Source organism: Hippocampus guttulatus, chromosome 13 (genome assembly GCF_054856545.1).
Source record: "Hippocampus guttulatus isolate MCC_2025c chromosome 13, RoL_Hgut_1.0, whole genome shotgun sequence".
Taxonomy (NCBI): domain Eukaryota; kingdom Metazoa; phylum Chordata; class Actinopteri; order Syngnathiformes; family Syngnathidae; genus Hippocampus; species Hippocampus guttulatus.
In genome coordinates, this window is record NC_141273.1 from 16,249,092 (window position 1) to 16,275,266 (window position 26,175).

The window sequence follows — 26,175 nt, forward strand, 5'->3', positions numbered from 1 at the left end:
GGATTCTCAAACAACTGTTACGGAAATGTATATTCTGATGAATGTGTCGTATGCGGAATTTGAATTCTGCATCATCTCAGGGCGCTGCCATTTTGGTCTTATACCGCATAACATTGGGAGCGTCTACCACTCTATTTATTTTCTGCTGTTTCTGGCGATATGAGTATGCATTTGATTTTTTTGTTGTTGTTTTGATTTTTTAATTTCAGATTCTGTTTTTCCTTCCATTGTAATTAATTTTCTTTTTTTTATAAATGTGCTAATTTAAAACTATTTTATTTTAATTACAATTTTCATTTTCTAACATTTGTTTTTCTAAACACAATTTTTAATTTCTACTTTTATTTTTGAAATTTATATGCTTGAGTATTGAATAAGCAACAACAGGAGATCGTGTACGTCTCCGTAACTCTGCAATTACCGCACCTTACTGGTATAAAAAAAAAATCTGATTCATCGACAAAATAACAGATTCACCGATGATTGAAAATCAATCTGCTTTTAGACGATATAAATCTGAGAATAATTACTGTTGAGCAGCTGAAATAAGTCGAAACGATGACTCAATCATGAATATAGTTGTCAAGTAATTTGGTCATCCAGTAGCTGTCAATCGATGAATTTTGACATCTCTACCCTGAAGGCTTTGAGGATGCTCCCTTCCTATTGTCTGCTATGACGATAAGTGATGAAAGCGCCTCGGGCGCAGGAATGTGCTTGCACATACCTCCCGCGCGCACAAAATCTGCAGGTTATGATTGACATTCTCAAGCGAATCAGCGATTCGCTCAGATTCTATGCCGACTGCCAACTCGTCTTAATTTTAAAAAAAAATGTTCGTGCTTCTGTTGGCAGTTTGACACACACTCTTTTGCATTGTTGCCCGGGGCAGTGGCCTGCACAGGAAGTCCCCCGCTTCCTCCTTGGCTGCCCCCCCCCTTCCCGGCCCCTCCCAAGCTCACCGGATTGCGTCGCATGCTCGACCTGGGATGTGATGTGAATATGTTGAAGTTGTCTCACATATTTCCTGCTGAGGGTTTGGGGTTGAGTGTCATGTACGCCCCCCAAATTCTTCCAAAAAATGCTGAGAACCGTTCAATATTGGATTCAAACTAAACAAAAAAAAAGAAAAAGAAATACAATAGGTAAATAGGGGCTCCGAAACACGAGTATGGTCCACTGTAGCAGTGTGTGTTCTTGTTTTTCCTCTTAAGTGTGACACTACCCTTGACAAGGAAAGTATGTGTGTGAGTGTGTGTGTGTGTGTGTGTGTGTGTGTGTGTGTGTGTGTGTGTGTGTGTGTGTGTGTGTGTGTGTGTGTGTCTGTGTGTGGACTTGTCTGACCATTTTCATTTGGCATCACCCTTGACCCTTGAAGAAAAATACTACGATGTGTGTGTATTTGCAAGTGAGTGTGTGTGTGTGTTCATGTATATATGCTTTAGGTGGCACCTACTTGGACATTTCCCCTTTGTCATGTGGACAATTGTCTTGTCTCCTGACGTTTTGGCTTCTCCACACAAGACAAATACTCGTGTGTTTCTGTGCCTGCTTGTGCTCTTGTTTTTCTGCTTTAGAGTGTCACCAATCTTGTCATGAAAAAAAAATGTCCAGCTTTCATTTGTCAAACCTTTTAGCTGGTTCCTACTTGAAAAATACAATAATCAGAATAATCTTTATGTAGAACACACAAGGAACTTGTCTCCGGTAGTACAGGCTACATAAGTATTGCAATAACAAGCAACTATGATCAACAAAGACATAACATCGAAGTATCGTAATAGTACCATTGAGCAGTAGTAGGGCCCAACGACAGCTGCGCGACAATGTGCGTAGTCGTCGAGCAGAGATAAAATGATCAGTGGGGCAATCCAATACTATGACGGTCGATGCAGATAATCGTTACGCCATTTTTTTAAAATGACCAGTAGCGGGTAATTGAAGTAAAACTTCTGTTGTGCAATTATACCGTCATTTGAGTGCTTTAAAGTGTCTGGCGCTGTGGAATGTTGATCTACGACAATTTTTCAAGTATGTCGAGAGCTGGAGCGATACTGACCAGTGCGGTAACTGTTCTTGCAGTGTCACACTTGAGAGCCATTCTAGATTTGAGTGACTGTTTAGGGAGGTAATGGCGAGAGGGAAGAAGCTGCTTGGATGTCTGCTAGTTTTGGTGCACATGGTTCGGGAGCGCTTGCCTGAAGGGAGTAGCTGGAAGAGGTGGTGGGCAGGGTGTGGGGGGTCCTGTAGGCTTTTGCGCGCCCTTGTCTTGGTTCTTGTGGTGTGCAAGTCCTCAGCATCAATTTTTTATTTTATTTTTTTGCTGAAGTCCTATCTGTCCGTTTCAGCCAGATTTTGTCCTTTTTTGTGGCGGCCCCCCGAACCAAACTGCGATAGAGGAATACAGGATTGATTCGATGATTCCCGTGTAGATCTGTCTCAGCAGCTCCTGTGGCAGGCCGTGCTCCCTCAGCAGCCTCAGGAAGTACATCCTCTGCTGGGTCTTTTTCAGGATGGAGTTCATATTGGCCCCCCACTCCACTTCATGTCCTGAGAGACCGCGATTGCCAGGAACTTGTAGGTGACGACGGTTGACACGGGGCGGTTGAATAGTCTGAGGGGCAGTCGTGGCCAAAGATCTCTCCTGAAGATGTCCACGATCATCGCCACCGTCTTGGGCGTGTTTAGCTCCAGGTTGTGTTGGGTGCACCAGGGCGCCAGATGCTCCACTTGATGTATACCGCAGCCTACGAGTGTGTTCTTGGATATTTATTGGAGTGTGGCGCCATACATGACACCCCACCTTTTACTGAGGGGACATTTCTCTTCGCGGCGACATTTCGGCTGGTCTGTACAAGAGAAACAGCCGTGTGTGTGTGCGTGCGCAGAGGAAGCTATTGTGGGAGCGCCTTGGCTCTCGGGGCTCAGAGGACAGATAACATTACCCCGCTGACACTTACATAACTTCCAGGCACTGCCACGTCACAGCTGACACACACACACACACACACAGACAAATGCGCACCTACACACACACAAATACACACTCATAAATGCGTGCACACACCGTTAATTGGACTCGTCGTAGCACTTTTCTTGGGCGCAACGGCAAAAATGTCCCCACAAAGAAAAATATCTTTCAATTCAAGATGTGGTGTCGTTAGTACTTCCACCTAACAGAGAAAAACAAGAACACACGCACACAGACACACACGGCTAAATGAAATTAAAAGTGTTCATTGTAGAGTTACGACCCCAGAGAAAAAGGTGATATATCAAGCGTGATGACACATTAGCACAGAAAAGCAATAGCGCGCTCTCTCTTTCACACACACACACACAGGCACACACGTGCGCTTTCCCAGAAGGGTCTTCTCTCCACACCATCTGGTCGCCAAATGGGAAGTGCAAGAAAAAGGTGCATTTCTCTCTTATTGTCAAATGAATAGATGTCAAGTTTTCTGAGCGAGTGTTAATACAACGTTGCAGACCATGTGAGGGTCCTTCTGAGCTGCTGTGTGTGTTGCTGCCTTGGGGCCAGCTCGCAGCTGGCTTTGACAGCTGCATCATGGGAAACATCTGATGAAATGTTACATCACTTCCCCTCTGTGTGTGAGTGTGTGTGCATGTGCGTGTGTGTGTGTGTGTGTGTGTGTGTGTGTGTGTGTGTGTGTGTGTGTGTGTGAGTGAATGTATGGAAGAAAGACAGTTGGATGAGATTACAAACTTGTTTCTTCTGAGGCAGGAAAGTTGAATGTATGACATTGTGTGTGTGTGTGTGTGTATGCGTGTGCGAGAACACGTATGAAGACACAAGAGAAAATGATACATTTTCCGACCAGTTGGTTTTCAGTTTTACATCATCGACTTTTTTTTCTCTCCCTCAATTTGAACTGCAAAGCAGCAAACTGTATTTTCTTCTGTAGGAACATTAGTGAGATTTTGGGCTATGATATGAGGTGACATCAAGTTGTATATTTTCCTGCTAAAATAGCACACTTGAGTGAGCCTAGTTTGTTCAAATTGATCAGTAAGATCTGCAACTGTGTCAGACTGCCGGCATCAAAGTGTGCCGAGCCATTTTCGCCTATTGTTTGTTTGTTTGTTTGTTTGTTTGTTTGTTTATTGAACATAAAACATATATACAGTAATAATTTGACAGAAAATAAGGTAGATAAAAAAAGTAAAAAGAAAGAAATCAATCTTCATTCAACACAGTTATTATGTTCAAGGGAGTAGGAAGAAGTAAAAAACGTATCTAGTCCTACCCCGTTATGTGATTGTATCTAATAAATCATTTTTATATCAATCAGAAAAGAAAAAAGTAAGAAGAAAGAAGTCTCCATTAAGGCTCATACTTTACCCTTAACCGTGATATTTTTACAACTTTTGGTTTGTATCGGGATTATATACTTCCACACCCTGACACTCTTGTCAATTTTCTCTTAAATTCATAATGGATATTTATATACCTTTCTCTATTTATCAACTTAGTTATGATTTATCATTATATTTAATGTTTTGAATTTATCATTTTAACTGATTGATGTAGGTTGTTTGTACTATTTTTTTGAATTTGTTTTTTAACTCAGCAAGCGATTTACTCATTTTCAGGTCCGTTTCGAGATTATTCCACAGATTAACACCTTTGATAGATACACTTCTTTGCTTGATGTTTGTTCTTGTTTTGAGTTTTTTGAATAAGTTGGTACCTCTTAAATCATAGCTGCTTTCTCGAATTTCGAAAAACTTCTGAATGTTTTGGCAGAGCAGGTTATTGTGTGCTTTGTACATTAATTGGGCGATTTTAAAGTCAACCAGGTCATAAAATTTCATCGTATTTAATTTGATAAATAGTGGATTTGTGGGTTCCGTATATTTTGATCTATTAATAATTCGAATTGCTTTTTTTTGTAGGTTGAGAATAGGGAGTGTGTTTGTTTTGCAGGCATTTCCCCATATTTCCACACAGTAGGTCATATATGGTAATAATAATGAAGTGTACAATGTGTACAAAGATCTCTTATTTAGCACTTCCTTGGTTTTGTAGAGGATCCCTACGGTTTTGGCTATTTTTATTTTTACGTTATCGATATGTGGCTTCCAACATAGTTTTGAGTCTATTACTAATCCGAGAAACTTGGTTTCATACGCTCTTTCTATCTCAATTGAGTTTACCATAATTTTAGCTTGGTGTTTGATTGGTCTTGTGCCAAAAACAATTAACTTCGATTTTTTCAGGTTAAGTGACAATTTATTTCTGTCGAACCAGTTTTTTAATTTGTTTAATTCGTTTTCTACGGTTGTCAGGAGCTGTTTCAGATTTATTCCAGAACAGTAGAAAGTTGTATCATCAGCAAATAGGACACATTTAAATTGTTTTGAGACCTTGCAGATATCATTTATATATAAGATGAATAGTTTTGGACCAAGCACTGACCCCTGAGGAACTCCGTGAGTGATTTTTAGTTGATTCGTTTTTTTATTGTTGAGTTGCACGTACCGATATCTGTTTTCTAAATAACTTTTTATCCATTTATAAGCTACACCTCTAATGCCATATCTTTCTAGTTTTTTCAATAATATACTGTGATCTATTGTGTCAAAAGCTTTTTTTAGATCTAGGAAAACCCCAACAGTAAATTCTTTGTTGTCTATATTAGTGGCTATTGCTTCCGCAAACTCCATAACTGCCATTGAGGTGGTCCGCTTTTCCCTGAAGCCATATTGATTCTCACTTAACAGCGCATGCTTTTGTATAAAGCTATCAAGTCTGCGAGAAAATCGTTTTTCTAATATTTTTGAAAATTGTGGTAGTAGTGATATTGGTCTATAATTTGTAAACCGATGTCTTTCTCCACTTTTATAGATTGGAATAACTTTAGCAATTTTCATTTTTGATGGAAAGATACCAGCTTTGAATGACAGGTTGCATATGTGCGTGAAAGGTCGCACTACATATTCTATAATCTGCTTTATTATTGTCATGTCAATATTAAAGCAATCAGTTGACTTTTTATTTTTAAAAGTTTTTATAATATTTGATACTTCTTCTTGTTTTACAGCAGTAAGGAACATCGTGGAGGAGTTTTTTTCTACATATCTATCTATTTCAAACAAGTTTGTTGGATCAGGAATTTGTTTTGCTAGGTTACTGCCGATGTTGACAAAATACTCATTAAATTCAGTTGCTATTTCTGCAGTTTTTTCCAAAATAGTATTTTTGCCTTTGATAAAATACTCTGGATAATCCATTTTTTTAGGACTATTTCTGATTACTTGGTTAAGTATCTTCCATATTTCTTGTGTGTTACTTTTATTCTGCTCTAATAGTGCATGATAATGATCTCTTTTACTGGTTCTTATAATATTTACTAGTTTATTTTTATAGGTCTTATATTTTTTTTCTGCTTCTTCAGTTCTCAATTTTAAAAACAATTTATATAAATTGTTTTTCTTTTTACATGCGTTTTCTATGCCTTTCGTTATCCATGGCTTACTTGGGTCTTTATACTTTTTGGAGACTTTAGTTAATGGAAAATGTTTATCATATAAGGAGATTATGGTAGACTGAAATACTTCAAACGCTGTATTTGGGTCTTCGTTTGAATAGACCTCGGTCCAGTTTTGTTTTTCTAGGTCTTGCTTAAAGGCGTCGGTGGAGCGTTGGGTTCTTAGTCTTATTTCTGTTATGCGAGTTGTTGACTTAGCTTTTCTATCAAAATAATTATGAAAAACTGCAAAAACAGGTAGGTGGTCACTTATGTCATTAATGACATTTTAACTATTTAACTGCCTTTGAAAAGTTATCGGGGCTCTTGCCAGCCGACAATGGGCACTCGCTCAGCGGCTAGCTGCTAGCCACTAGCCGCTAATGCTGAGAACACGCACCGGGTTCCGCCCATGTCAGAGTAATTTGTTTTAAATTGCTTTTGAAGCGCCCATGTCCGTGTATTGCCGTTTTTTGGAAAGATTTTATTTTGAAGTTGGCCTTCTCACCGCGTCGGCGTCGTGTTAGCATGTGTAGCGTGAACAATTTGCTGCTGTGGCTGGTGAGATGAAAGACTGAATGGCTGAAGAACGGTTGGTTGGATGGGGGCGATGATTGCGTGATTGGTGGAAGATAGGTGGGCGTGTGGTTGCATTGATGGGTCGCTGACGGACATATTAGCGAGTGGATAGGTCCCATGATGGAAAGAAATCTGGTTGAATGGGTGGTTGAGACATGTCTCACTGGTGGAAGGATAGCTGTTTGGATGTGTTGCTGCTGGGAAAATGGCTAAATGGGAAGGGTGTTGGATGGGTCGCCGATTGACAAACGTGGATGGGTCGCGGATGGATCCTCTTAACGGGCCTTCCGACCGACATTCGAACTTTCGAACATTCGATACCTTGCCTGTGGAATTGTGCGGAATTCCATTCCGATTAGGCACCGGAAGTTGTGACATCATGTTAGCATCGGTCACATCGCGCCAGCCACTTCTGTGAGCCCGCGCCATTTGAACGTACACACACACACACACAAATCCGTACAATCAGTTAATTATGCGCAGCTTTCCGAAATGGCAGGCATGTGGTTTACAGCTGTGTGTGTACGTGAAGGACAGCTCACAAAGAGCGTCTTGTATTTTTCAGGGGGGGTGGGTTGTCGGGTCTGTTGGGTCCAGTCCAGGGGGCCATGGATGGGAATGCGTGTGTACGAGAACGTGAATGTGTCAAGAAATGCTGCTGTGTGCCAACCAAAGAGAGCAAGGCTATCGTCGGGAGAGGGGTTTTTTTTTGGGGTTGGGGGGGCACTGTATGTGAGCTTCTCCTGAATGTGGATTCTTTCACAACCGTCGCGGCGGCTCGCAAGTAGACGGGACTGAAGGAGCTCTGTCTGCGGGCTACCTGTGACCTTCTCACCACACTGACACACTTACTACATACACTCTACCCCTGTGTGTGTGTGTGTGTGTGTGTGTGTGTGTGTGTGTGTGTGTGTGTGTGTGTGTGTGTGTGTGTGTGTGTGTGTGTGTGTGTGTGTGTGTGTGTGTGTGTGTGTGTGTTCAACCTGACTGGAAGTGAGGCGAGGTAGGGAAGGAAAGAGGGAATCATTTGGGGATGAAAGAAAGGAAGAGAGGGAGGATGAAGTGAGTAATCTTGGAAGGATGTGACTAATGGCTGGAAGGGGAGGCAGGTAATTTCTGACTGGAGGAACCGTGACAGACGTTGAAAGTGCGCCGTGCTGAGTTAGTCAGGTGAAATCTACATTTCAAACAGCGGTGCAGAATTGTGGTCAACCTGCGACTCACATTTCCTCTTTCCCCAGGCCACTTTTATTTAAGAAAGCAATTAAGAAAATGTATATTGAGGCTGATCAATGAATCTAGGTCAAACTGAAATTTGAGTGTAGAGGAATGCAATTTTCAAATCACAAAGGCTCCATTTTGAGGAAAAAAAAGTTTTTTCTACATCTATGTTTATGTTGTTAATTTATTATAAAGTGGCTAAAGAAGACATTTGCATCAAAATGTTGTGCCGTATCGTGTATTGATTATGGAAATAGAAATTAATAACATGTGTAAATCAATAAACATGGGAAACTGACCTTGAAAAAAATTGCATGTTATATCACAATCACAATATTGAGAGGGGGGAAACATGATTTCATGATATTTTTTCTTCTAAATCATTCAGCCCAAATGTATCATATTTGACGACTCCTTTACTGTCTATGTTCAAAGTGCATTTGACGACACCTTATTGAGGAACTGTGGACGAAAAAAACAACGACATGCCCAAGATTTAATTGGAGTCAAATTGAATATCACCAGTGCGTAAAATATGGCCACAAAATTGCACTTATCTTGTCTTATCTGCTATGTTCTATGTGTGGAACTGAACTTGCAACGTGGTGGAGAAACTGGAATTTCTTTTTTGTACATTCCTGAAAAAAAATGTCGGTCAATTTCCTGAAAGTTTTTCTGGAAATTTATTTTTGGTAAATTTGTGGAAAGTTTTTGGTAATTTTGCAGAAGGCTCGGGGGCAAATTTGCGGAAAGCTTTCGGCAAATTTGCAGACATTTTCTATAAACTTGCGTCAAGGTTTTGGTGTATTCACATAAAGTTTTGGGGACATTTGCAGAAAGTTTTCGATGGAATGGTAAATGTCGGGAAAGTATTTGGTACATTTTCTGAAAGTTCCAGCTAAATTTCCAGAAGGCTTCGGCAAAAATTTCTCGGAATTTTGGAAAGACTCCAAAAAAATGCGGGATGGAATGGGAATCGTCAGACTTTATAGGAAGTCAATTAGCAAGTAATGGTAATTTGATGAAAAGGAATCCTCTTCAAGCGTAAGGAAAGATTTTAGTCCTATCACAGGCAGACATCCCTGTATGTAGGTGGCTCACTACCCTGAGTCCGTATTTTCTGATAAATTGGACCGTGCCGTAAACCGGCACTTGTGCAACATGGCCGCATATTCTTTCGATAGTGTGCGTCGTACCGTCGTAAACAGACGACTGCATGTCATTTCTTTCCTACCTGTCCAGGACACCTCCCACATTCATTGCTTTAATTAAAAAAAAAAAAAAAAACACCAAATTTGGGGTGTTTTCGGTGTCTGCGTTCCCGTTGTGATTTATTCCCTCCTCCGTTCCCGGCAGCTTCTTCAATGACTTTAGCAGCCCCGGACGCTCCATCTCGCAGAAGATGGAGGAGGAGATGGTCCGTGTATTCAGGCAAAGACGGAAAAGTCGACATAGTTCTAAATCTGTTCCTACTATTAAATCCTTGCGCTGTTTTTGTTGCTCACATGATTCTAAAACACAGGCAGCGCTTTAACTTTTTGGACATTGCAGACTCCACATGAATCTGTAAATCTACTTGGAAGTAATAAGGACATCATTGTGTGACATACAAATGGGCGATACAACAATACGATGAAAACTCTTTGTCGTGCCTCTTCTCTTTTATTGTGGCTGAAGTCATTTTCTCTTTAGGTGTTTTTTTGTTTTTTGTTTTTTTTTACATTTGTCTACGTGGTCCTGAAAAGATTCACTTTGGCTCGACATGCATTCGGTGACGCGCTTACGTCAGCTATGTGCAGGTAGTCGGCAAGTCGAGGCCAAATTGGTTCTACTTTAGCTAAAGCAGCTTGCTAGCAATGAGCGTCGGCTGGCTACTACGCCAGCAAAACGTGGCGGTTTCACGTCTAATTCAATAATCGTTAAAGTATTGTTCTCATGAAGGGGCTGCAGGGAGTAATTAACGGAGGGAAAGAAGAAGCTAACCGGCTAATGTTATCCGCAAAAGACCGGAATTAAGTGCTTGGGTGATCAAGTACACGTTTGGCTGGAACCGCGTTAAAGCGGATCGTCTCCAACTTTAAACCGCAAGGTAGCAGGCAATTCAACAAAGCAGAACGATTTCAGGTTTTCAGTAAAATAGAACATGTCAGTTGTGACTAACGAGTGTCAATCTTTGCTCAGTGAGTCAATGTTTGTCGTCTTTTGCAGGTCCTGCCGAGGTCCCCATGATGTCCCCCAACGGTTCCATCCCGCCCATCCATGTACCACCAGGATATATCTCACAGGTTTGTTTGCAGCGTTATACTCCAAAGTTTCCACTTGCCTCTTGTGGTCTCCTTTCATATATTGTCATGAATATATCGGGGGGTGTCTGTCTGGAGGAGGTGTGTGTGTGTGTGTGTGTGTGTGTGGGTGGGGGGGTTGTCACTGTCATCAATACGACTACAGTTTGGTATCATCCGCAAAAAGCTCAACACTAAGAATTTGCGGTATCAGTTCTCAATCACTGATGTCATTCAGAAAATGCTCAGGGCCAAACATGGACCCTTGAGGCACCCCATTCCAATGGCATGCTGGCTATGTTACTGTGGCAATACTCGCGTCGCACAACGTTTTCAGCGCGTCCTTCAAAAACGATTTGATATGAAGGAGTCTTTGGCTTAGCCCACGAATGGGCCTTCAAATGCCACCTCCAGGCAATGGCGAGCCGCCTTCTAATATGATAAGCCTCCGGCCGTTGTATAATAAACACAACGGAGGTTAGCCCCCCGTTTGCTTAGCGACGAGGAATGTACAGGATGTCTGATTACCAACAAACAAACGCCATTTATATAAGCATACTGTACCGGGAGGGTCAGTTAAGTACAGCGTGTGGTCTGCATTTCGGCCACTGATAGCCAGGTCATTGGCTTGGCTTGTGTGGGTGTGTGTGGGTGGGCCAAGTGTGAGCGGGAAACACTGTCACTCTTACATAAACAAGCCTGATAGGACACACACACACACACACACACGCGCGCACACAGGGTGTTATTGACAGATGATTTTTTTTTTTCACGGAAAAGGGTTGTCATGGTGTTTGTGTGTGTGTGTGTATATACCTTTCAACTATTTGTGTGTGGGGATTAGCAGTAAATATTGCATCAGGTCCCCATGTAGTCATGTTGGGACTTTGGCCTCTGTAAACACTGAGCCAGAGTAGGGGGTCGTGTGCGTGCGTGCTTGCGTGTGTGTGCTGGGGATGGGGGTGATTGCACAAAGAGGGGTTGGTCTTGTTGTTGTTATTTTTTTTTCCTCTCACCCATTTTACATTTTACTAGGGCCCGACCGATGAATCGGCTAATCGGCTGATATTTGAAACAGGATGGGGATAATACAAAGTATTATAAAACAGTAAAACCTTCTTCCTGTAATTTGTACCTTTATTGTAGTGTTAAAGTGACAAAAAAGGACAAAAAAAGTTGTTTTGTTCATGATATATTTTTTTCAAATGAATGGCTGATTAATCGGTGATCACAATTTAATTCTGCCAAATTTTTGTCTCGGCATCGGCTTCAAAAAATCCATATTGGTCGGGCCCGACACACGCCGTCGTATTCCTGTTTCAATGTGTTTGTTTGGGGGGGTTTCGGTGTGTGTATGCATGTGTGATGATATTGTTGTTGTGTTGTTGAGATGACTCGCAGGGGGTGTTTTGTTTTGCTCCGGGCCTGGAATGCAGGGGCTGTTGTAAGTGCCTCAATAGCTGCGATGTGTACGCATGAATGTGATTGTTCGGAACAACAACCATTCCAAAGTTTGGACACACGCAGCGGGGACTTGCACGGCAGGCGCGAGAAAACTCTATTTCAAAATCTATTCAAAACCAAACAACCCCTTCCGTTTTATTGCAGAGCGCTAACCGCGGCGATGATGTGGGACACGATTCCCGCGTCTTTACGACGTGACTTCATGTTCTGCCGACAGCCAGTTAGCTTAGCACAAATTCGGGAAAACGAACCAAACATACCATACAATGTTGTTGAAAAAGATTTGTTGTCTGATGTTTGAACGGCGTCGTCCTTGTTTTTCCACCGCAGGTCCTGGAAGATACCACCGGGGTCCGCCGGGTGGTGGTGACCCCCCAGTCTCCGGAGTGCTATCCCCCATCCTACTCCCCCGCGTTGTCGCCCACGCACCACCTGCCCCCCTACCTGGCCCACCCCCACTTCATCCCCAACTCCCACTCGTTCTACCCGCCCGTCAGCCCCGGCGAGCTGACCCACCACCAGTACTACCAGCACCACCTCCCCCCTATGTACGGCGACCCAGGTACCCACGTCCCGAGCCAGCACGCCGTATAAGAAACGTGCCTTTGCTAGTTTGCAAGCGCCGCTAACTCCCTCTTCCTCCTCTAGAAATCATGCCGGTGTTCGGCATTTCCAACTTTATCCGAGAGGAGACGTACGGGAAGCCGCAGCCCAAGAAGATCAAGGAACAGAGGCAACTGGAGCGACAGAACCGGCTCAACTCGCCGCCCTCCGGCCTTTATAAAGGCAGCCTGGGGCCGGCCCACAACGGTTACAGGTGACCGTGCGTTATTGGCTTTGGCATGATACTTACTTTGTATGACATTCCAACTTGATTGACACTTGAATGAGTTTTTATTACTTTTTGGAGCAGGCTTGTGAGTTGATCAAATGAATCTACGACTATTTTAGTAATAGATTCACCATTTCGCGCCATTGTTTTATCTAAATTGGTAATTCTCTGATTTCTGCAGTCTTCCATGAAAGTAGATTCTGATTGTTATATATATATATATATATATATATATATATATATATATATATATATATATATATATATATATAATATATATATAATATATATTTATATGTTGCATATGTTTTGAAATAGCAGCAAGTCCCACGCGCCATCGCTCGGGTCAGTGGGGTCAGGCGGCGGCAGTCCAGGTAGCAAGAAACCGGAGAGGCGGCTTCGTAGCAGTCCACGCAATGGTGAACCGGAGGCACACCCGCAAGGTAGGACAAAATCATTTGTTATTGGTTCGCGTGTTGTTTACAGACATTACAAATTAGCCTCTTTGGGAGGACACAAAATGTAATTCTCTTTGATTGATGTTTAATTTGTTGGTGACCTTAAGATTGGAGTGTCAAGAAACAGCTTGAAACCTCTTTTTCGGGGAATTGTTTTGAATTTACTGTTGTAAGCGGCTAACTGCTGCTTTTTGTGATGCGGGTTTGGAGTCCCCTGCCACCATCCAGCTCTCATTTGTGTGTGACCGACTTGTAACGTGACGGAGAAATAGCCTGAGTGACCCAACTCGAACGGCCCTTTGAATACATGAAACGAACTTTGTCTTTCAAGAATAGTTGAATGCATCCCTGTGTGTGTGTGTGTGGGGGGGGGGGGGTTGTATGGCTCGCCGCATAGCTGAGGCCGTCCTGGAGTGCTATCGCTTTACCCTCAGCCACAATAGGCGCCTTGTCGGTGGAGGGGTGGTGGGCCGATGGTGCTTGTGCATACCTGTGCAGTCTTGCTGGATGAAGGAAACTTTGTGTCATGGAGAGACGGCAGCTCTGTGTTATCACTTATATACACACACACACAGGTCATCGGATAAAACACACAAAGTATCTGTATGTCCTCGTGATAATGCCGGCAGCGGAGTTCTGGAGAAGTTGTCATTTTTGTAGTGACTAGCCAGAGTGGACTTCAGTCATACATAGTTGGATGAGAACCAATGTTGAAGTTCAAAGAAGCAGTCAGTCTGGTAGAAAGGAGGAAGAGTGGCCGTGACCCTAATTAGGGAAACCCCACAGCTGAGTGTCATCTTCACAATTGTGAACGCGCAAGTTGAATTTACAAAAAATATTACCAAGAGCCAAGGATGTCGTTGATAAAGAGGAGGGTGCCCAAGACAGAGCCCTGGGGTGACAGCAGAACAAACGCAGGGGGACAGTTCTGATTTGAATGAATCATTTGATCAAACTAGGTGTGGCCGGACAGGTAAGAACCAAACCATAGAAAGGCAGGCGTGTATTGGGTAACACATTTTGTTTGTTGTGTGCGACAATATGAGTGAGAGGCCAACAGCACACTAAAAACAGAGGCGTTGGTACACCGGAAGGACGGGCTTCGTTGACCGTACTGCCTAACAGTTGATTTCATGCGGTGGTAAAACAGGACAGGAGAAGCAATTTTTAATTTTATTTATTTAATTTATTTATTTATTTGGGTGACTGAAACATGCAGTGCTACTGAGTAGGTTTCTGTGTTTGTGTGGGTGTGTGGTTACAGGATACACACGCTTGCAAAAGTTTTCAGGCATCGGGAGGACCTCGTCACCTCCCTCCCAAAAAAGGGATGATTTGACCAAATGGAGTAAAATGGAGACATTATCTGCTCCTTAAGTCAACTGGCCCTTTAAATAGTAGCTTTCATTCAAACCTTCACGCTAGCATACAGCCGGTGTGTGAATCCAGATGAGGTTGTGTTAGTCTGCCAGCGAAGAAGACACACGCACACATATGCACACATGCGCAGGGGGCGGGGGGAGATTGACAGCTCAGCTTGCGAGTCGAGGGAACGCTCACACGTCGACGACGCAATGTCTTAGCGGGGTCCTCAGCTGTCTCGGCCCGGCCGGGTCCCAGGGACGTGGTGGGGATCGGGCACACACATGCACACACTCATCGAATACTGTGGAAGCGAACTTGCTGGAAAACAATCAGAGCACGGGGGAGTTCGAGTCGTTTCAAGGAAAGGGGAGCTGGGACATTAAAAAAAAAAGGAAAAAAAGTACATCTCTGAAGCTTGGAAAAACATGTACACACGCACGCACACACACATACACCCACGCAAACAGCCACCCGCTCCATTTTATCGTACGGCCCACCAAGCATTTGCATAATCGAGAGTCCTGTAATATTTGTCGCATTATTTATTATTCCTAAAATGGGTGAATTATAATGCATTGGGGAAAAAAATATTTGTTACAATAATTGGTTTACGTTCAATGAAATGTGAAGTATTTGTTAGAATTGACTTTTTATATAGAATTTCAACATTTTACGTCAATATTTAATTTGTCTTTTTTTTTAATTGCACATCATAAAATATCTGTAAACTTAACCTATTATGATTATATTGTATTATGAATATTAAATAAAATAAGCAATTAGCACAAACATTTTGCATATGCATTTAAAATATTTTTTATTTAATGTTTAATTTATATTTTGTCAATGGCCATCAAACGTGGCCTTGAAGGAGCATAAAAGTTGCCCCCAATGCTCCTGCCCACCCTGCCCGTGCGTGGCTGTTGCCTCGGTGCCAACATGGCAGCCTTGCGCTGCCCCCTGTTAAAAGCCAGCTCTGCGAAGGCCCCGCCCTCCTTGCCTCCCAGAAACGAGCCAAGCAGAAACAGATGTGGGCCCGCTCCCCCACTCCCCCGCCTCCCTGTCTTCGCTTCCGCACCGTCCGCCGCGGGTTCCTAGAACCTTCTGGCAGAAACCGTCGCCAAGTTACCGCGAGCGGAGACGAAAGCAGATGTTCCCCACTTCGCTTTGGTGAGTCGAACTGCACTGCTTGCAAAAATCACAATCGAGCCTTCTTGGTTTGGGTCGCTGATGCAGATTTTGAATTTATTCGACGCCCAAGAACACATCTTAACCAGGGTTGCCAAAATTGATGGCTCCAGAAGCTGATTGGTTCATTTTACGGCAAAGTGAACCTGGCGCAGTGAGGAAAAAGACGGAAAAAAGTTAATCTTCTATTTCCGTGATGTCATCTTCATTAGCCGCACTCACCTTTTGACCAAAGCATGACTCATGAACAACGAACCCTCCCTTGCCCGATGACCCCCACCTCCCCGATTCTTCCTCCTTCCTTGTTTGGATGTGCATCGCCATGGCGATAATCTCGCCCCCGGGTTGAGTTCTCCGTGCTTCCCACGGCTTCCAAATAGGGCGATGCGCAAGAGGGGGGCAGGAAAAAATGACACGGGCCAGATGAGAATTATGGAGGAAAAAAATGATGACATCATGTGCGAGGTCATCCGAGGATGGCTGTTCCTGCCAATCATCGTGCAAGTGAACCCTTCTGTGTCAAGTGTGCTGCAGCTGAGCTGTGTGCATGAGTGTGAGGAAATCCTGTTGCTTTTTTAGGGGGGTGGGGTCTTATGTCAAACCATTTTGTTTATTTCTCTCCTTCAAGATGACAAATAGGATCCACTTAAAAAAAAAAACCCACACACCTTAGCCATTGTAGGGGGGGTTACTTCAATACAGTTATACAGACACAAAGAAGAGTCACCACGAATCTGGTTCAATAAATTCCCATATTAGTCGGGATTTTTTTTTTTTTTGCAGAGGATCAAGAATATATGCTTGTCAATATTAAATAATCCGCCTGCATGATTCGTTCCGCCATTTGGGTTCGAATGCCCGTTGCATCAAGGGTTATTCCACAGCAATGCTAAATGTTAGCCTGTCAATGGTGTTTTCCATGAGATGTTAGCATGAAGCCAGCGGCAGCATTCCCAAGGCCACGTCTGATTGTTTTAAATGCACGCCATTTAATGCTCTTTGTTTTGTGTTTAGTGTGAGGGTAAACTTCGGCAACAAACGGCTTCAAGCGTCTTTTTAAAAACATTTTTATTTCCGAATTTATTTATTTTTCTATGAAGTGTTCAATAATGTTTTTGGTGAATATTTGTTGGTTGCTGCAATTCCTGGTAATGCTTCTGCTAATATTTATGTCACGTCTTTGCAAATATTACTTTTGTTTTTGGAATAAAATATACCGTATAATATGGTAGAATACAATTGTAGTATTATTAAGAACAATTGTAATACAAAAAAACCTTAAAAATAAAATAATTCCGTCAAAATGTAATGGTTAAAAATGGGAAAAACTAATCAGACAAGCAATCATATAAATACAAATAAAATACGAATAAAAAAATCTATCTAGATTATTTGTAATATTCAAAGAAAAAAAGATGACAGTAAAAATTTATTTTGACATTTCCGAGTTTTGGAATTATATGAAGTGAATTTTTTTTTTATACTTTTGTCATTGTTTTTTGAAAGTCTTGGAATTAAAGAAAAAGAATTGATGATGTATGTGCAAACCTTCACCATGACAACGAGCGTTGCATGTGTGTGTGTGTGTGTGTGCGTGCGTGCAGGCCAGCTGCCGAACACACGAATGCTCACCATGCAGGCAATGACATGTTTTTATTTTCCTGCTCACACCTCATTCCTCATCCCTTCTTCCTCTCAGCTGAGTGCTTTTGTTCGCCGTTGATTAGAGACTGCTAAAGATGACAATCTATTGCACTTCTTTCCACGTGGTGTGTTTCGTGTGTGTGCGCTCTGCTGCATTTTTCACATTTTTCTCCCCCTCCCCCTCCAGGCCTTAAAGGTCTTTTTCTGTCCCGTCGCAGACAGAACGCATGCCGGAGCCGCAGGCCGTCATTCTGCAGGAATGTGACCTCTTCTTCTTTTTTTTCTATTCACACACACACACAATTAAGAGTGTGCGAGGCCAGCCGCAGACAAGATGTCATTGTTATCAGCCATTCCTGCGTGATGGTGCGTCCAACTTCCAAGTGGAGTTTTTTTTTTTTTGTTGTTGGGGGGTTCCCCCCCCCCCCCCCCCCTTCCGTTTATTCTTTCCGGTCGAGTATATTTGCAGGAGTCAAGACGCAGGAAGTCGATCACATGCTGCTGCTGCACGAGATATTTATGGATGAAACAGTCATACTTTAAAAATGTCAGACAAGTGTAAAAAAAAAAGCATGCTCACATGAGCATGATGGGATGATAACCGTGAGCAAAAATATTGCGGTATCACAGTATTAAAATTACAACTCTAAAATTTCCTGTTTCTAAATACATGCGAAATAAAAAATTTGGTATGTCCTGATCTGATATATCAGCCGAAAACAAAACTGTATCTCGTTTACGGATCGGATTACTACACCCAAAATCTCCGATATGAGCACTCATATGCAAGTAGTCCATTCAAGTACTTCACTCCTTTACATGTCAAAGATGGAAATATTTTTGTCTCTGGCCAAAAAAGAACCAATTATGTAGTTTTGTACTTTTTTTGTGGTCTAAAAATGCCCGGTACTGTACAAAATTATTTGCAAATAAATAGTTTTGAAAAGGCTAGAAACTGGATGAAAAGTTTAGTAAATGATCAGGGTAAAAGTTTTTAATTTCACTCTTAACTTACTTTGTTGGTGCTTATAGGTGGAGGATAATAGCAACTCGTTTTTATTTTATTTCAAAAAAGCTTATTTGGTTAGCCTCCATGAACTATCGTAACCATGGTACATATCAAGAATAGCACTTTTGGAAGCATGTACACAACTAGCACCTGAGGCCATCGACATGAAAAGGTAGCTGCGGCGATGCTAAGCTAATGTCCATGCTCTCCATGACCCATGACGTGATGTTCGCCCCGACTAACATGGCTGCCATGTATGTCCTTGCAATTGTTAGTCTGTCTACAAATCTGTGGTTTTCGCCTGCTCTAGTCTACTCTAACTATCTCTGAGCAACAGCAACGCAACTCGGTAGAATGCGACCAGTCTCTGTTGATGACACCACAGTGCCCTCTATTGGCCCTTTGGGGAATTGTGGTCACCTCTAAAGGTTACAAACTGAAAACGGCGACTTTAGAAAGGACCTTTTTGAGTTGACTGCACATTGTTTTCTGTGCGTTCTATCCCGCATCCGTTCAATCGTGTTCCACTCCACTGATGCTTTAAAAAAATATATATAATAAAATCCGTTTTCACCGGAGCACGTGGAGTTGCCCAATTCCCGCCGCCCATGTCGTCCACATCCTGTCCTTTGATGCTATGTCGCTCTTTTCCGTCTCGTCTGGCCCACACTTCCCCCTGAGCTTTTTTATATATATTTTCTCCCCCTCTTCCCTAGTTCCCAAATCCTTCATCTTTTTCCCATTTTCCGACTGCCAACGTCTGTCCTCGCTTATCGTCTTACACTCAGACAGGATGTGAGGTCAGGGACACAAGAGGAAGTGTGGGCAGCACATAAACACGTGTGGGTGCGTGCGTGTGTGTGTGTGCGTGCATGCGCGCGCGCGCATGCTGCTCCTTGCGGTTATTCCCCACACGTAAGAGTTTAGCAGCTGGCCTCATCCACCACAAGTCGGGGCACTCAACAAGTTTGTGTTTTTCTTTCAACCACTGCGTCTTGATTGGAAGTTGAGCAGATCAAAGCAAGAGCCCTATTGATTGTTTTTAATCGATATGTTGCCGTGTTCGACTCAATATGGCCTCGAATTCCGTTTTATTCGATGCAACCTACCCTTTGGTCATTTTCCATATTTTTGGATTTCCTGTAATGCCATGAGATGCCAGAAGATGGCACCAAAGCTCTTGTGGAAGTATCTCAGCATGTAGGGGGCGGAGTTTACCTTCAGCGCAGGTCATTAGAGGAGAGCCTTTGCCTCATGTGTATCGTTTTTTCCCCCCTCTGCTTATTTGTAAGCATATAGTTGTAAAATGTGTGTGTGTGTGTGTGTGTGTGTGTGTGTGTGTGTGTGTGTGTGTGTGTGTGTGTGTGTGGAGAGTTCGCCAGGTCAAATGCATACAGTAGCTCTGCTGTAACTTCTTACTTAGAACGCACACACACACACAAAGCACACGAGGGGAGTTCAAGCTGAGGTTGTGCTTCCATGACATCACGGTTGCCATGACTCACACGTGTCGCCCCGGGCTCCTCCGCAAACAAACACACGCACGCACGTACATTGTGATTTACAGTCGGCTCAACTCCGATGGAGAAAGCAGGCGGAAAAACCTTCAACTTGGGGGAGCCCGTAGGGAGAGTGATGATGGGGGGGCAGGCGGCGGGCCGGGGCTCCCCCAGTGTGTTACGCATGCACGCACGCGTGTGCACACGTACTTCTGCAAATGCATCCTAATGCCTCCACCCCAATGCCAACAAGCTCCACGGATATAGTGTATAGATACTCAGCTCCTCTCTTGGCTTCTCAGTACAGCTGTAATATCAGTTATTCTTTGCAGAAGATAGAAAAATATATACCTGCAAGTATTATCTTTGGTCGGCACATGTATAAAGAACAAATACTTTAAAATACTTTCCTTTATAGGATCTAAAAATCTGAATTAACATTTGCAAATTGTTTAAAAAAAAGCACAAATATATGGTCGTAACTTTAAGATAAGAAGATAAGAAAACCTTTATTAGTCTCGCAATGCTTTGTCAACTTTATTGATGTTTTTCTCCTCCAGATCATGACTCGGAGACCAAACGTGTTCAAGACATGTTGTCTACAATCGACAAACCACAGGTTGGTGCGCACACCTTTTACCCTTTCCTTTGTATACACACACACACACACGCACACACACACACACACACCAGGTCCTTGTCTCATGCTTTTCATTGGTGGTCCATTTTTCCATGTTTCCGTTCTGTCTTGGTAGCTAACATGAATATCAGATGCTGGGGAAGGGATGCGGGGGGGGGGGGGGGGGCGACGACAGAGTTGGCTGCTTTTTAAAACCCCCTGAGGTTGCAAAAGAAACTGCAGCAGTACTGTAAAGGGCCACACGAGGGCAGCATCCGCTTTCCCAAAGTACAAGGGTGTGCAAGTTGAACTATACTGCAGCAGGAAAAATACCTCAAAGCCCCTTTGACATCTAAAGTGAAGCTAACACTGCATATATATTTTTTCACCTGTAAGAATTAAGACAAAAAAATACCCTATAGTTTTGTGTTCATGAAACCAATGAACTTCTACAGGGAATGCAAAGGTTTATTTCTGCATGTCCTCAAAAATGTTGAGCTCTGAAAAACAGACAAAAAAAAAAAAAGGAATTCTCTGATTCATTAAATTGAAGCCAAAATGGAATTTTCCACCTTCGGCAAATCAAAAATGCTGTCGTCTTCTATGGCCACACCGATGAATCAGCCGAGCGATTAAACAGCCGTTATTATCGCTTTATAAAATCTGATGAGTTTCTTTTTTTGTTTTAATCTTTGTACATATTACAACATAAGACAATGTTTTAAACACTCTATCCCCAAAAAGTCTGCCAATTTTTGTTGGTTTTTACTGTCATTGTTAAGTTTAACAAATCGGAAAGGGTGGGCTTTTGTAAAGCAGTCAAATGGTCTGCGTTGAATTCACAACTTCGTTTTTTCTTGGTAGGTGTCCAATCTGCAGGCCCGAGCTGTGCGTCTCTCTTGGGCGCCCCCTGCAGGCCTGACAAGCCGGCACAGCAACGGCATGCCCATGTCGTGCTCCTACGAGTTGTCCCTCTCGGATAAAGGGCGAGACGGGAAGTATCGCCTCATCTACAGGTAAACACCAAGAGAAGCAAAAATGCCGCCGTTTAAATAAATAAATATATATATAAATAGTTTTTTTATGTTTTTAATGAAAATAATGAAAGAACATATGAACAGTATTCTTTTTTTCAACATTTGATGATTTCAGTGGGAAAAGAAACTTCAGATTTTTGTTTTCAAAATGGGCACAATTGATTTGTTTCAAATGTATTTTGACTGAAAAGAAATTGACTTTTTTTTGTTTGTTTAAAATTAAATAAATATATTTGGTATTGTTCACGGGGAAGAATGGATTTGAACTTAATGTGACATTTTTCAGTGGACGAAAAGGCGAAATTTCTTTTTTTTTTTTTTTTTTGAATGGGACGGTGGGGGAAAGGCATGTGAATAAGATTTCGTCAGAAAATCGCAGCTGTTTAAACCACTTGCCATTTTTACTGGCAGTGCATTGAATTCTTTGTAGCAATTGATTGTGGGATTGTTATCTGTATTTTTTGTTCCTGTTCCAAAGTGGTGAAGAACTGGAGTATCATCTCAAAGATCTGAGGCCAGCGACCGACTACCACGTACGGTACGTGCTCTCCTCTCCTCATTTTTGAACCTCCAAATCTTGTCGCTCGCGCGGACCTTTGTGACCTTGGTGCACCCCCTTGCCGGCAGGGTATGCGCCACATACAACTCGGTGCGCGGCTCGTGCTCCGAGGCGTGCACGTTCACCACGCATTGCAGCGTCAGCGTTCCCGACGTCCCACTTGCCCCCAGGCTTTCCCACCGCACCAAAAGCACCCTCACTTTACAGTGGAAGGTACTTATGCCCGAACTCGTTCCACACTGTGAACCTCGCATGGCTGTCCAGTGACAAGCAACTGTCGCTAAACTTAGGCTCGTTTTTATGCAAAGACGAAATATTATTTTTTTATTTACTGAGATTCTCGACGAGCAGAGAGGGAGGGGTGAGCAGTTACGCCCGGTCGAGGAGGAGGGAGGAAGCAAGACGACTGGGCAAACGCGGATGCCTTTTTGTTCTGTTGAGGAATGTTTTAAAGAAGAAAAAAAAATGGTGCCACCGGGTACTAGTTAGCCCCCAAGGACAACACGGGTCCGTTCGAAAAATAGCTCACCGGTGATGGGTCACTGTGACTTACAAAAAAAGAATTCAAACAGAAGAAGAATGTTAACATTTATTGATGCTTCTTCTGTACCAAATATTCTATTTTTTGTTTTAAATTTTTTTTATTGCGTTCAATGGAAGAAAAATGCCGTTTTTATTTACCCTAAAAAAAAAGATCATTTCGGAGCTGTACATTTTATTTCACATGTATTTGAACTAAAGGTAATATGACAATAAATTTCTTTCATAAAAAAATATGAGCATGAAACGAGTTTGAACTAATTTTGAATTTTTTTTACCGAAACATTCATTTTAACGAAACTGCAAAGTTATTTTGACTAAACTTGATGTTGTTATAGGGGACTTGAACAAAAAAATAAAAATAAAAAATTGATGACATGGAATATCAGAACAAAAGGCTAGTAGACGATTTTGTAATTTTTATCCGAAAAAATGAATTTGTCTTCATCGGATGGCGGCCGGTCGGCTTTTCATTGGACAGTCGCTGCTGAGTCACATGACAAAACTTGAGCATGTTTCATCCATTTGTTGTGTGGCCACCATCAGCCGCCAGGCGACAACGGATCCAAAATCACAAACTACCTGCTTGAGTGGGACGAGGTGAGAAAAAACGGCTGTGAATTTTTTTTCCAAACGATGATCGTGAATTAATTGTGCGCCTGTTTGTACAGGGGAAGAAAAACAGCGTGTTCCGGGAATGTTACTTCGGGAGCCAGCGACACTGTAAGCTGACGCGGCTGTTCCCTGCCTGCGCTTACACCTTCAGGGTGGCGGCGCACAGCGACATCGGCACAAGGTAACCACGCCCCCCCCCCCCCCCCCCAAAAAAATTACATGCTGGTGGAATAAATATTTGAAAAGGTTTTTTTTTTTCACATTGTACCCCAATATTTGATTTGTACGCCTTTATAAGAGAAAAAAAATAATTGCAGAATTGGACATTTTGATCATGAATGGATTGACAATCAATCGACAGAGAGTGCATTTGTTTTATTGCAGTAAAACATTTCTCAGGTGTGGACCTCAGGTTTTGGTTTCCCCAGAAACATATTCATAGTAATACGACTTTTTTTTTTTCTTCGTTTTGCAGCGGCTTCAGCTCCGAGGCGGTGTTCTACACCATGGGCACGCTGCCCGCGTTGCCTCTGGCGCCGCGTCTGGTGAGGGCCGGCGTGTCCTGGGTCACCCTGGAGTGGGGGCGGCCCGAGGGCAGCCCCGGCGAGGAGCAGCTCAAATACACCCTGGAGATCCAGGAGGACAACAGCGTGAGTGGCTTGCTCTTTTGTTTTATCGCGGACACGCCTTCAAAAAGTGTTTGTGTGCTCACCGCGCCCCAAATGAACCTCTCCCAGGGAGCGGAGTTTCACCCGAAGTACACTGGAGAAAACTTGACCTGTACTGTACAAGGCCTGAAGAGGAGCACGCAGTATAAATTCAGGGTGAGTGGCTTTCACACGGAGACACTGCAAAAATTTGTCATAAGGCCGCACGGAATTTGTCAAACGCGACATGTTGGGCACTCCTCCGGGCTACTGCACTTGACAAGTGCTTTCAACTCAAAAGTAGGCGAGTTCGCATTTTTGAACGCGTTCTCAAATGTATGTCGAACGTATTTGCGAGTACGTTCGAATGTATTGATGAGTCCGTTTAGGTGTATTTGCCAATGCATTGCAAATTTGTTTGAAAATATGCTCAAAAGTGCTTTCAAATACGTTGAATTTGTCACTGCTTGACTTGACCTTTTGAGGGCAAAACTGAATTCGTTGAAACTTAGCCTGATGCTCGGAACCTAAAAACGCATTTATTTTAGCGACACTTCTCATTTTTATAGAGAAAATGCCTTTGTTTTTGCTGAATTTAATAATTTGATTTGTGGGAATGCATTTTGTTTTGTCATATTAATTATTGACTCAATTCGGCTTTTTTTTTTTGTCGATTCAATGAACTAAATTTTGTATTTTGACTCGGAAAAGGCAGAAACAAAATATTTTTACCGTTCAAGCGTATTCATTTTACAACAGCGTGCGTTGGAACGAGCTCCATTTGCGGTTTCGCAAGCGTTGTCGCTCATTTATTGTCAACGTGCATGTTGAAACTAAAAACCGAAATTGACGTTTTTCACCCCCCCCCCCCCCGCGCCTCATTTTTTGCGTACCTTGGCATTTGTTTTTGAAGTCCATGGGATATTTTCACTGGTTTGAACAAAATCTGTTCTGAACATAAAAACCTTTTTTGCGCATGCCAAAATGATATTTCTCGATCTGCAAATTTTCCGACACCTCACCTCAATCTCTACCGAGCCCAGCACATATAAAAGCACCATTTACTTCCTCATACATGGAAATTACATTCACGTGCGTCTCCTCTCTCACCTGACACATAACCTTTTCCTGTTTTGTTTTTTTTTTTTTTTTAATTTTTGTTTCTCCCTCCGCCACGCCCGGCCGCAGCTGATTGCGTCGAACGTGGAGGGCAAGAGCAGTCCCAGCGAGGTGCTGGTGTGCACCACCAATCCCGACAAGCCGGGCCCGCCGTCCACGCCGTGCGTCGTGGCCTCGACGCCTTACGCCCTCACCGTCACATGGGGTGAGGCCTTCTTGATTTCGAGATAGCGTGAAACTGCACCAAAAAAAAAAAAAAATGAAGCCACTGGACACAATATTAGGTACACCGGTCCACCGCCGATTTCTACCGCCGTCACTAAATGGCGTTTGTCATCCCATTTATCGTATTGACTATTCCATCGAGTCATCAGATAGATTTGCTAGTTTTTCTCTTTGACTTGTTTTGAATCCCAGCCCAACTGGAGATGGTTTCAAATTTGAACACCAGAACATCATTTCTTAACATTTTTTTGTCATTGTGCTACATTTTTATCTATTTATGTTTGATTTGGATCATATTTATAATTATAATTTTGAAATTATTCAGTAGTACTGCTTTGGGGTCCATTCCGACTGCACCATTTTTAAATCACCTAAAATGTTTAAATTGGGGGGGAAAAGCATTGAAAATAGCAATTATAAATTTTGAATAAAGCAAATAAAAATGAAAAATAAAATCGAAAAAATTTACAGTATTATTTTTAGAAGTGTTGTTGGGTTAGTAGTTTTACTATTTTTTACTCCAACAGTGGAAAGGTGAAAATGAAATACAGCCAATGTTTCAATAGCATTTTTAACTAACTAAAAGTGAGAACGACTCATTACAAAAAAACAAAAAAAAAACAATCATGCATTAAGACGCGCAGGCGTACGTAACGTGTCCGGACGTCTACACGCCCGACTTCATCTTAATCCCAGCAAATGTTAATTACGCGCCTGTCAATTCAAAGGAGAAGTATCTTGTTGTTGTCGAAATGCGAGACCAGGACGGCTCGCTGCTAAAC

General features: G+C 42.5%; 1 protein-coding gene across 2 annotated transcripts in view; it reads left to right on the forward strand.

Annotated features, from left to right (window-relative positions):
- The window catches only part of fndc3ba (fibronectin type III domain containing 3Ba), a 74,562-nt gene that overhangs the window by 31,344 nt on the left and 17,043 nt on the right, over positions 1 to 26,175 (forward strand). Inside the window, exons 4-16 of one of the 2 annotated variants that reach the window (XM_086126993.1) lie at positions 10,500 to 10,576; positions 12,368 to 12,599; positions 12,686 to 12,854; positions 13,188 to 13,312; positions 20,593 to 20,651; positions 21,516 to 21,667; positions 22,167 to 22,226; positions 22,316 to 22,460; positions 23,334 to 23,387; positions 23,459 to 23,583; positions 23,878 to 24,052; positions 24,140 to 24,226; positions 25,238 to 25,373. In XM_086126993.1, the coding sequence (XP_085983119.1) occupies positions 10,500 to 10,576; positions 12,368 to 12,599; positions 12,686 to 12,854; positions 13,188 to 13,312; positions 20,593 to 20,651; positions 21,516 to 21,667; positions 22,167 to 22,226; positions 22,316 to 22,460; positions 23,334 to 23,387; positions 23,459 to 23,583; positions 23,878 to 24,052; positions 24,140 to 24,226; positions 25,238 to 25,373 (1,596 nt within the window). The remainder of the gene's footprint in view (positions 1 to 10,499; positions 10,577 to 12,367; positions 12,600 to 12,685; positions 12,855 to 13,187; positions 13,313 to 20,592; positions 20,652 to 21,515; positions 21,668 to 22,166; positions 22,227 to 22,315; positions 22,461 to 23,333; positions 23,388 to 23,458; positions 23,584 to 23,877; positions 24,053 to 24,139; positions 24,227 to 25,237; positions 25,374 to 26,175) is intronic. The other variant, XM_086126994.1, reaches the window with a different exon arrangement.